This window comes from Corvus brachyrhynchos, unplaced genomic scaffold (assembly GCF_000691975.1).
Source record: "Corvus brachyrhynchos isolate BGI_N302 unplaced genomic scaffold, ASM69197v1 scaffold546, whole genome shotgun sequence".
In the NCBI taxonomy this organism is placed as follows: domain Eukaryota; kingdom Metazoa; phylum Chordata; class Aves; order Passeriformes; family Corvidae; genus Corvus; species Corvus brachyrhynchos.
Genome location: NW_008238654.1, coordinates 31,605 through 42,398, shown reverse-complemented (window position 1 = coordinate 42,398; position 10,794 = coordinate 31,605). Strand labels below are relative to the sequence as shown.

Genomic DNA, 10,794 nt, shown 5'->3' with positions numbered 1-10,794 from the left:
GGGGGGCTGCAAACCAGCCCTGAGCCCTCCCAGCCCCAGCCGGGACCCTCGTGCAGGCAGGGAGGGGGCTCGGGCTGTCACCATCAGGTTGATGACACGAAAGTCCTTCTGCAGCCCGTGGCCCACGAACTTGACGCCCACGTCGATGAGGAAACGCAGCTTCAGGTACGTGGATTTGAGGGTGGTCAGGTGCTTGGAGGAGATCTTGGCATCCAGGTCTCCCGGCTTGATCCCGGAGTACTGGGTCAGGTAATCCACCACCTGCGGAGACCGGGGCACCTGGAGGGGGCTGGGGAGGGGCACAGGGGCTCTGCCCCCTCCCCAGTTCCCCTGCCAGCACCCCGGGGAGGGGGCTGGTGTTGCAGGACAACAGCCCCAGGTGAGCGTGGAGCACCCAGGTGTCCAGGTGAGGTCATGGGAGTCCGGGGGAGGTCACCACAGAGGACACAGGAGTCCCTGGGGAGCACCCAGGTGTCCAGGTGAGGTCATGGGAGTCCGGGGGAGGTCACCACAGAGGACACAGGAGTCCATGGGGAGCACCCAGGTGTCCAGGTGAGGTCACCAAGGAGAACGCAGGAGTCCAGGTGAGGTTACCAAAGGGGACACAGGAGTCCCTGGGGAGCACCCAGGTGTTCAGGAAAGGTCACCATGGAGAACATGGGAGTCCGGGTAAGGTCACCAGGTGTCCATAGGGTGCACCCAGCTGTCCATGGGGAGCACCCAGGTGTCCAGGTGAGGTCATGGGAGTCCGGGGGAGGTCACCACAGAGGACACAGGAGTCCCTGGGGAGCACCCAGGTGTCCAGGTGAGGTCACCAAAGGGGACACAGGAGTCCCTCGGGAGCACCCAGGTGTCCACAGGGTGCACCCAGCTGTCCATGGGGAGCACCCAGGTGTCCAGGTGAGGTCACCATGGAAAACACGGGAGTCCAGGTAAGGTCACCAGGTGTCCATAGGGAGCACCCAGCTGTCCATGGGGAGCACCCAGGTGTCCAGGTAAGGTCACCATGGAAAACACAGGTGCCCAGGTGAGGCGACCATCACCAGCAGAGCAGGTCCACGTCCTCCCTGGGGGCCTGGGGAGCTGCGTGAGGCCAAGTGGGCACCCCATACCTGCTCCTGGGTGGAGATGTAGTCATCGATGAAGGGCACGCCCTCGTTGGGGCCCTGCCCACGCACGCAGGTGATCCGGGCCACCGACATCTGGCTGGGCTTGATGGTGGACTTGGTGCCATCACTGCGCAGCTCGGCCTCTTCCTGCCACCAGGGACGGGACACGTGGTGACCAACAACCCCGGAGGGGCTGTCCCCACGCCCTGTCCCCCCCGTCCCCTGCCCCAGGGCCCCCCTCACCTCGTTCAGCGTGACGAACTCCGCGTCCAGCCCCACCAGGTCTCCCGCCTGGGGCATCTCGCTCAGCATGAGGGGGATGAAGGTGGCGTGGCACTTGCGCTGCTTCCGGGCCAGCGAGGCCTCGGCTAGCAGGACGCTGGCCTCGATGGGGTTCTTGACTGTGCAGGGAAAGGGGAAGGAGCTCAGCGGTGCCCCGGCGGCGCCGGCCCCGCCGCCACTTCCACGCCAGGCACTCACTGACGAGGTTGTACTTGGCGTTGAGGTTCCTCCGGGCGTAGTAGAGGATGGCTGGCACCTTCCAGCTCATGTCGAACTGCACGGCCTCGCACTGCAGGGGAGGGGGGGACGGTCAGGGGCAAACCTGGGTGGCTCCACGGGGTGGCCACGGTGTCGCCTCGGCGCTCACCTTGTCCACGGGCTCGATGAGGAAGTCGTTGAAGAGGTACCACTGCTGGTGTGTGACCCCCTGGGGGAAAAGGCACAGCCTTAGGGGCCCCCCCAGGCCAGAGCAGTGACTCCTCTGCCCGGTTACCAGCGAAAGGAGGGTGTGACGATGCCATGTGGGAACCCCCGCCCTTCCTGGGACACCGTGGGGAAATCCCTGCTGCCCTGGGTGGTGACAGAGGACGTGAAAGGATTGGGCTGGACGGGCTCCGGGCTCTGCCCAGCTCCCGACCAAAACTCCAGGGAGATGCAAGAGATAAGAGCCAGGGATGGAGCCTTGACACACTCTGGGAATTCCTGGCTTGGGCATCTCCAGCAGACAACAGGACTGCCCAGACCAGCCCTTTTCCTCGGGAAGGGAGATGACGTCCCTGCCCTTACCTGGAAGTACAAGGACAAGCTGGCACCGTGCCTGTGGCCAGGAGGAACCAGCCTGAGTGGGTGTGGGAAGAGGGTTTCTTCAGCCCTTCCCTCCCCGTGAGGGGCCCCAGCAGCTCTCGGCTGTTCGGGACTGCCTGGCACATTCAGCCAAACACTCAAGACTCCACCGAGAGACCTGGCAATGATGGATCCCCGCCTCGGGAAGGCTCCTGGGAGCTGGTGGGGGTCCTGCAGGGTCTCACCTCCTTCCGCTGGTGGTAGGTCTCTCCCACCTTGATGTGCCCCACCAGGCTGCCCCCGGTGCGGGAATCCAGGATGTGGACAACGGTGGCCATCAGGTCGTAGATGTACACGGACTCGGGGTCGTCCGTCGGGCTCAGCTGTGGGAGGAACCGGGAATATCTGAACCCCCAAACCACCAGCCCCGACATTTCCACGCCCCCCGAGTGATCTCCAAGAGATCCTCGTCACCTCTCAGCGGAAAGTGGTTCTGAGGCAGCTCTGCTCCCACAGCCCCACGTGCTCCTCTCACTTCACCCACGGTGATTCTGTCCCTTTACCTCATCGGTCTCGCTCCAGTTGCTCACGTCGAGCTCTTTGCTCTTGGTCAACCTCATCTTGATGGCGTGAGGGATCCAAATGTTCTTCAGTTCCTCCACGGAAGGATACAAATGCCCCGTGTCAGGGTTCCCCAGATCCTTCCTGCACCCAGGGGAAACGTGGAAAGCTGAGTTGGAGGGAAATGTCACCCAGGCCAGGACTCCTCAGCTCATTCCTAAAATTTCTGTGGGAAGCTGGAGCTGCCTGCAGCAGCACCCTGGGAGAAGTGCTCAGCCAACGTGGTTTGGGGGCTTTTGTCAGGCAGAAAAGGGGCACGAGGTGGGTGACCAAGGGGACGTGGTGCAGCCTCAGACAGGCAGGGTATCAAATGAACGTAATTAGCTGAGAAATGACCCAGAGAATCACCCAGGAGGTGTCACTACTCAGAGCCAGCACCCCAGGAACAGAATCCCAGAATCCTTGAGGTTGGAAAAGCTTTCCAAGAACAGCAAGGCCAAGCTCTGGCCAATCCCCACCTTGTCACCCAGCCCAGAGTGCCACGTCCAGTCATTCCTTGGACACCTCCAGGGATGCTGACTCCACCACCTCCCTGGCCAGGTCCAAACCCTTTCCATGAAGAAATTCCTCCTGAAGGGTCACCTACCACTCTCCAAGAGAGATCTCCTTTCCCTTGGTGATGTCAAAGCCTCCTCTCTTCATCATGGCTTTCTGAAAGGAATACTGGCAACGAAACACAGGCAAGCGTCAGCACACGGTGACAGGCCAGCTCTGGGGACACGTGGGTGACAGCCAGGCCAGGAGCAGGGAAAACACAGGGATATTAAAGTTGGTGACGGGGAAAAAGCAAGGGAAACCCAAGGTCCCGCACTGCCGTGGTCCCGGGGGGCTGGGGGAGAGACAGAGTGACTCCTGCGGTCCCTTCAGCTCTGCCACGCCACGAGATCTCGTCTTTTCCGACTCCAAAGGCACGGCCCATGCCACGGGCACGAGCAGATGGCACCGGGTCCTCTGCCAGCACGGCTCAGGTGGAGGGAGAGAGGCCAGAGACAGCGAGAGCAGAGTGAAAACCTCGGCGGGGCTGGGCACCGCAACCCCCGTGTGCCGGGAGAACCGGCCCCGGAGTGTCTCCCCCACCTCAGCCTGTGTCTTCCAGAAATCTGCCTCCTTGGAGCTGTTCACCTCACAGTTAATGACCAGCACGTCCGGCAGGCAGCGGATGTTCCGGGTCTGCACCTGCGGGGAGAGGGGGATGTGGAAATGGGAGCCCTGCGGAGGCTCCGAGCGGGATTTGGGACATCCTCCCCTCCCCGGTGGCACTTCCAGCACAACAGCTCCCAGGGGGGGTTTCTCCCTGCTGAATCCTTGCCCCCGTGAGAGGAATTCACAGAGCCCAGGAAATACCCCAGGGCTGCCAGCCGGGCCAGGAACCGAATCTCTGGCATCCACTCAGGAGGTTCCCCGGTGACTAATGGAGAAACTGCCCCCCTCACGCCCCTGGCCCGCAGCCCCTCGTGCCTGTCCCCCCTTCCCAGGCTCACCGTGGGCTGGTATTTCTCACAGTTCTCACACCACGCTTGCGTGTTCTGCTCCAAGCAGATGCTGCGCTTCAAAATTTGGGCAAACTCGTAATCCTTGGCTGGTTTTTCTGCAGGGAGAAAGGAGAATAACGTCACCTCCCCGACACACAAACCTTGACCAGCTGAGCTCAGCCAAACCTCTGGGGTTTTCCTTGCAACCACCAGCCAGAAGGTCAAGCCCCAAATGTGTCTTTCCGTAGCCAAAAGCTCGGCTGGTTGGAAACCCACCCCTGGAGCTGAGGCAGCTCCTGGCTGCAGGTGTGTTCCAGCTGGGAAAATCATGGATAACAAACCCCACCCAGCTGAGGGTGCTGGGTCCTGCCCTTACCGGTGCTGTCGGGGTAGGAGAGGGTGAAGAGCAGCGTGGAGGACACACGGACGGTCTCCTTCCCGCAGCGGCACATGCTGCAGTTCTCCATCTCACAGCTGAACAGCTGCCCGATGACAGAGTCCCCCGAGGAGCCAAAGCTGCTGCAAAACCAGCACTGGGATCAGCAGAATCCCACAGATCCCTAAGCTGGGGACCCACAGCTCAGGCCTGCTCCCAGATTCCAGCAGATTTTGGGGAATCAGCCATCTGAGCAGTCCCCAGAGCCCCTCTGGAAGCTCAGCTGGTGTCCCCTGTAAAGCCTCGACCCTCCAAAAAAGGTTTTAAGGGGGTGGAGGCTCAGCACAGGGTTCAAACATGGGGGAAGCTGCAGCTCCGGGTGTTCCCATGGATCCCTCAGGGCATGAGGGGCAAGGAAGCTTCCCAAGGGATGGGTGGGGTCTCTGGGAAGCAGCCCCTCTCCCCAGCTGGGTCATTCCCAGTCCTGTCCCCACACCAGGGCCTCACCTGCTGCCAGCCCCCCGGTAGGCCTGGGGTCCCTCCTGCTCCTGCGTTTCCTGGTGCAGCTGAGTGAGGATGAAACGGTTCCAGCTCTGAATGAGCCTCCCCAGGTTCACCTTCCCCGTGGCTTCGTCCGAGTCCGCCAGGATCAGCCCCAGCGCCGAAGCCTCCGGGATCGTGCGGAAAGCCCGCAAGAAGTTGCTTCCCTGGGGACGGGGCAAGAGCAACACCGAGGTCAAGTGACTGGAATTTCCACGCTGAGTGCCCAGCACCATGCCCGTTCCGCTGCTGCCATCCCCGTGGCCCTCCCCTGCACCCAGGGGAATCGTGGAGGGAGATGTCGCCCAGGCCAGGACTCCTCAGCTCGTTCCTAAAATTTCTGTGGGAAGCTGGAGCTGCCTGCAGCAGCACCCTGGGAGAGGTGCTCAGCCAACGTGGTTTGGGGGCTTTTGTCAGGCAGAAAAGGGGCACGAGGCTGGGGGGCTCCAAAAGGGGGCACGAGGTGGGTGACCAAGGGGACGTGGTGCAGCCTCAGACAGGCAGGATATCAAATGAACGTAATTAGCTGAGAAATGACCCAGAGAATCACCCAGGAGGTGTGGGCAGCCCAGGCCAGCACGGACCTGGCAGGGGTCTCCTCGGGACAGGTCCAGCATGTGGAAGAGCAAGCCCAGCTCGCAGCCCAGGCAGAATTCCTTCTGGCACAGGTGGTTCTGGACCAGGCAGCGGACTGGCTCCAGGAAATACAGCACCTGGCAGAGACCCAGGAAATACAGCACCTGTGTTCTGGGGCGGCCACGGGGGTCTGGGGGGGTGGGAGTGGGGCAGCTCCCACCTGGATCATGCAGTTGCAGTAGGCGTTGGGAATGTGGGGCTCCAGCCCTGCGAACAGCGTCTTGTTGTAATGCTTGAAGTCAAAATCCTCCAGCCCCAGCTTGGAGTATTTGATGGTGACCTGAGCAGAGACGTGACAGGTTAAACAAACACCTCCCCACGCCACGGGACCCCCGGTGCTCCCCACGCAGAGCAGCCCCCCGAGGCCACCACCTTCCTGTACTTCTTGGCCACCCTGTAGAGGTGTGGCTCCTCCTCACGCCCAATCGGGGACTCGGGGACTTGGCTGAAGTTGTCAAACTCATTGTCCATCTCCTTTAACCGATAAGGAATCTGCGAGCAGGGAGAGAGGAGGGATGAGCAGCTGAACCCTGAGGCGGGGAGAAGCCGCACGTAGTGAAACGAGTGACTCCCGGGCTTTCCTGCCTCCTTGAATGAGCAAAGGGATCCACCAGAAGGGAGAGGGGCCCTCCCTGGAGCTGCACGAGGCCTCCACACCTTCCTGCTCACAGGGATTTGTCACTGTGGGAAACCACAGGGCAGTGTTTTCCCAAGGGTGAGGGACGTGCCATGAACTTCCCAGCCGGACAGCTCAGACCTTCCCTGCCCAGAGCCACGGAGGGATGGAAGTGGGAAAACTCCGTCCTTTTCCCTGCTCAAGAGAAGCTGCCACCTCCAAACTACACCTGCAACATCCTGTGGGAATTCCACCTTTTGTCCCAGTCCCTGAAAACCTCGGGGATCGCTCAGCACGCAGAGAGCTCTGCCCCTTCCTGGGCTGCAGAGCTCCACCCTCCCAAAATCCCCTCCTGGGAGCGGGTACCTGGTTACGGAGCTTGGTCCTGGGGTTTGGGGCGTAGCCAATGAACCCCACTTTCTTCATGGTGCGCAGAATCTCGGGATCGACGGGGGGGGCTCGCCTGGAAACACCCCCCGAGTCAGAGCAGCATCTCTCACCCACCCAAGGACCCACCGGGTGTGCTCAGGGACCCACCCTGAGGGTGGTCCTGAGGGTTCCCCCCCTCCTCAGCCCTTCCCCAGGTTCAATTTTGTCTTGGGTTGAGACAAGTTTAGGAGGGACAAGTTTGGTTTTCTATCCCAACAAGGGATGTGCCAGGGCAGCAGCGCTGAGCACGGGGGTGTTGAGGGGCAGGAAGAGGGAAAAGGAGATTCCACACAGGCAGAGCAGAGCCAGGATCCCACTGGGATCTCCCCACCAGCAAGAGGGAGGTGGGACCATGCCCCACATCCTCACACCTGCCCGGTCACTGCGGGCAACTCATCTGGCACCTCCCAGGGCAGGCGAGCAGGAAGGAGCAGGCTCTACCAGAGGCAGCTTTCCTGTGCTTTTCCCATGTTATTTTACCGGGAGAGGCCGGGAATTACCGCGGCGCCGGGGCAGAGTTGGCAGCGGGCCAGTCGGAGAGCAGTGCGTCGCTGGTCAGCGGCACCGGGATGAGCGACAGCGGCACCAGGTCCTGGTTCCAGTCCAGGTGTGGCAGCGTGTCCACCATGCAGGGCAGGGCGAAGTCGGTCTCCCGGGAATAAGCGTTGAAGGTCACCTCCGGGGAGTCGGCCCAGAGGTGGACGCAGCCCTCGGAGTCGCCGAAGGCCAGGGCCTGCTTGCTGGCCGACACGTCGAAGGTCATGATGAGCGGCCCCACGGTGTTCACGTGGAAGATGTCGGCGGGGTTGGCCAGCCCGGTGGGCTCACAGAACTGGCACTGGCCTGGAAGGAGGGAAAAGTGGGATAATGTGGCACTGGGAGTGTGTGTGGGAATCAGGATGTGGTGACACGCAGGCCTCACGCCACTGGAAGCGGCTGGGCTCGGACAACCACCATGGGATATCGTGAGCGGGAAGGGACCCACAAGGATCAAAGTCCAACTGCTGTCCTTGCATGAGACAACCCCAAAACCTCCCCATTCCCCAAATCCCAACAGCTGAGGGCGTTGTCCAAACACTCCCTGACCTCCAGAATCATGGAATATCCTGAGCGGGAAGGGACTCACAAGGATCATCAAGTCCAACTCCTGGCCCTGCACAGGACAACCCCGAAAGTTCCTCAAATCCCCAAATCCCAACACCTGAGAGCACTGAGGACTAGAGAGCATTGTCCGAGCACTCCCTGGTCCCTGGAATCACGGAATATCCTGAGCTGGAAGGGACCCACAAGGATCAAAGTCCAACTCCTGTCCTTGCACAGACACTCCAAAATCCCACCCAGTCCCTGGCAGCGCTGTCCAAACCCTTCTGGAGCTCTGGCAGCCTCAGGGCCGTGCCCAATCCTTGGGGAGCCTGTTCAATGCCCAACCACCCTCTGGGTGAGGAACCTTTTTTCCCAAAATCCAGCCTAAACCCCTTCTGGCACAGCTCCAGCCGTGTCCTGTCACTGTGAGGAAGTTGTGAGGTCTCCACTGCTCCAGCCTGAATCCCCCAGGATTCAACCCTGAACTTGGGGACACCAAGGGACCGTCCCCACACCGTGACGGAGCCAGAGCTGCCCGCACCTGTCTGCGAGATGATGGCCAGGCGGGAGGTGTAGGTGGGGATGAAGCGGAGGAAGAAGGGGTCGATGTGGACCTGCAGGGGGGTGGTCGCCCGCATCATGCGCAGGTCGTAGACCTTGAGGAAGCGGTCGCAGGCCAGGCCGTTCATGCGGCTGGAGAAGCCGCAGGTCACCAGCAGGTTCCCGTGCACGTCGAAGTCGGACAAGCTCCCGGAGTAGGCGTCGAACTCGTGCTCCACCACGAAGGTGCGCAGGTCACGCAGGGACACCTGTGATGGGACGTCCTGGAGTGCCCAGGAGCTCTGGGAAAAGCCCCCAATTCCAGCATCTCCCTCCCGGCACGGGCGTTACCTTGCCCGAGGTGTGCCCGCAGAAGAAGAAGCGGTTGGATTGCCTCATGATGGTGATACCGGGCACCTCCACGGTGTACTGGGAAGGAGGCGGGGGAGAGCGGGGGTGAGAAGGAGCCCAGAGCAAAGCTGCAGGGAGCAGCCCCCAGCCCAGCCGCACCTTCTGCGTCTCCTGGACGGTGTTGAGGTCGATCTCGAGGACGTGGTTCTGCAGCCCGGCCACGAGCAGGGTGTTGTTGTCCGTCAGCAGCAGGCTGTGCATGTCCTCGGATTCATCCATGCTGGGGACAGGCGGGACACCCTCAGGCTCCTGCCCGGCTCGGGGAGGGAGCAGGGAGGGGATGGAGGGGCCAGAAACACTCACAGGTAGTCGAAAATGATGAGGCCGCCGCGGGACATGTACTTGAGGTTGGTTTTGGTGAGGAACAGGACGCCGTTCTCTAGGCTCTGGATCTGGCGGATGTCGTCGCTGCTGTTCACCTGGAAGGAGGAGTAGCGCTCCAGCGTCGGCCCAAAGAAGGAGGTGGCGTGGCCCTAAAAGCACAGGGGACAAGGATGTCACAACTCCGTGTCCCAGTGGGTGTGACACGGCCCAGCGTGGCTTTGTCCTCTGCCAGCTCCCGGCTTTTCCAGGTTATGGGGGGGCATTCCCGGCCCTCCCGGGTGCCCCAAACCAGGGAAGGCAGCTCAGACCTTTCCCTGGATGCAGGCACCAGTAAAAAATCCCAACACAACCCCACAGCGGTGATAGGGGAAGCAGTGAGGGGTCTGTGCTCTGAGAGTTTATGTGGACAGATAAAGAGGGAAAGGTTTTAAATCAAAAGAGGGGACTTAGGTGGGATATTGGGATGAAATTCCTCCCTGGGAGGGCAGTGAGGTGTTGGAATGGATTTCCCAGAGAAGCTGTGGCTGCCCCATCCCTGCAAGTGTCCAAGGCCACCTTGCACAGGGCTTGGAGCAGCCTGGGACAGTGGGAGCAGGGGGTGGGATGGGACGAGCGTGTGTCGGCCTGGAGAAGGGAGGGCTCCAGGGAGACCTTGGGAGTCCCTTCCAGTGGCTAAAGGGGCTCCAGGAGAGCTGGAGAGGGACCTGGGACATGGGCAAGGAGCGATGGCACAAGGGGGAATGGCTTTAGAGCAGGCTTAGGCGGGATCTTGGGAAGAAATTCTTCCCTGTGAGGGTGGTGAGGCCCTGGAAGGATTCCTCAGAGGACACCCAAGGCCAGCTTGGATGGAGCAAGCGGGAGGCGGGTGCAACCAGCCGAGCTTCACTCTCCCTCCCAACCCCAGCCCATTCCGTGATATCCCATCGCATCCCGCTCCTGCAGGCATCCCACACGTACCCCGTGGTTCCCAACCCACAGCATCTCCTCGTGCAGGTCGAAGTGGGACACGGAGACGGGCACGCCGACCTCGGAGACGGCCGTGTGCAGCTCGCTGTACATGCCCTCCATCAGGTGCACCGACTCCGGCACCGCCATCCCCTCCAGGGACACTCCCTCGGGATCCAGCTCCACCAGGCTGGGGGTCAGATGCGCATCCAGGACGGGGTCCAGCAGGGGAGGCGCGTACTCGGCCAGGGAGGGGTTGAGCCCTTCGAAATTCATGGTGAATCCCGGCCTTTGGGGTGGAAAAGGAACTGAGGCGGCCGCCTGGGAACACCCGGACTTCTTGGAATCGGTGACTTGCGGGGATGGGAATGGCAGCTGGAATCTCCGGGGTGGGGGGTGAAGTGCAAGGCTTGGGGACGTAAAGTCCCTTCCCTGGGGGGTGCTCAGAGCCCCGGCACGGCCGGGGGAAGGGGTCTGAGGTGGTGCCGGGGCACCGGGCAGGGTCTGGGGGAACTGGGAAGCAGCGCAAGGGTGCCAGGCAGCCTCCCGGGGATAGCGGGCAGTGGTCCCAGAGCACTGAGCAAGCTCCGGAGGAAGCGGGCAGTGGCCCAAGGCACCGGGCAATGG

The 10,794-nt window shown here is 61.7% G+C and overlaps 1 protein-coding gene across 1 annotated transcript; it reads right to left on the bottom strand.

The window, feature by feature from the left end:
• Window positions 1–6: 6 nt before the first annotated feature.
• Window positions 7–10,443, bottom strand: PAN2 (PAN2 poly(A) specific ribonuclease subunit; the record flags this gene model as incomplete). Its single annotated transcript, XM_017737688.1, has 22 exons — window positions 10,180–10,443; window positions 9,202–9,371; window positions 8,998–9,118; window positions 8,839–8,916; window positions 8,489–8,756; window positions 7,365–7,707; window positions 6,802–6,898; window positions 6,192–6,311; window positions 5,980–6,099; window positions 5,768–5,896; window positions 5,151–5,350; window positions 4,644–4,786; window positions 4,277–4,383; window positions 3,873–3,971; window positions 3,382–3,458; window positions 2,738–2,879; window positions 2,420–2,557; window positions 1,759–1,818; window positions 1,590–1,680; window positions 1,353–1,510; window positions 1,113–1,256; window positions 7–261 (listed from the first exon to the last, which is right to left on the bottom strand). Coding segments are annotated over exons 1-22 (3,324 nt in total), but the record flags the coding sequence as incomplete, so codon positions are not given.
• Between the last annotated feature and the right edge of the window lie 351 nt (window positions 10,444–10,794).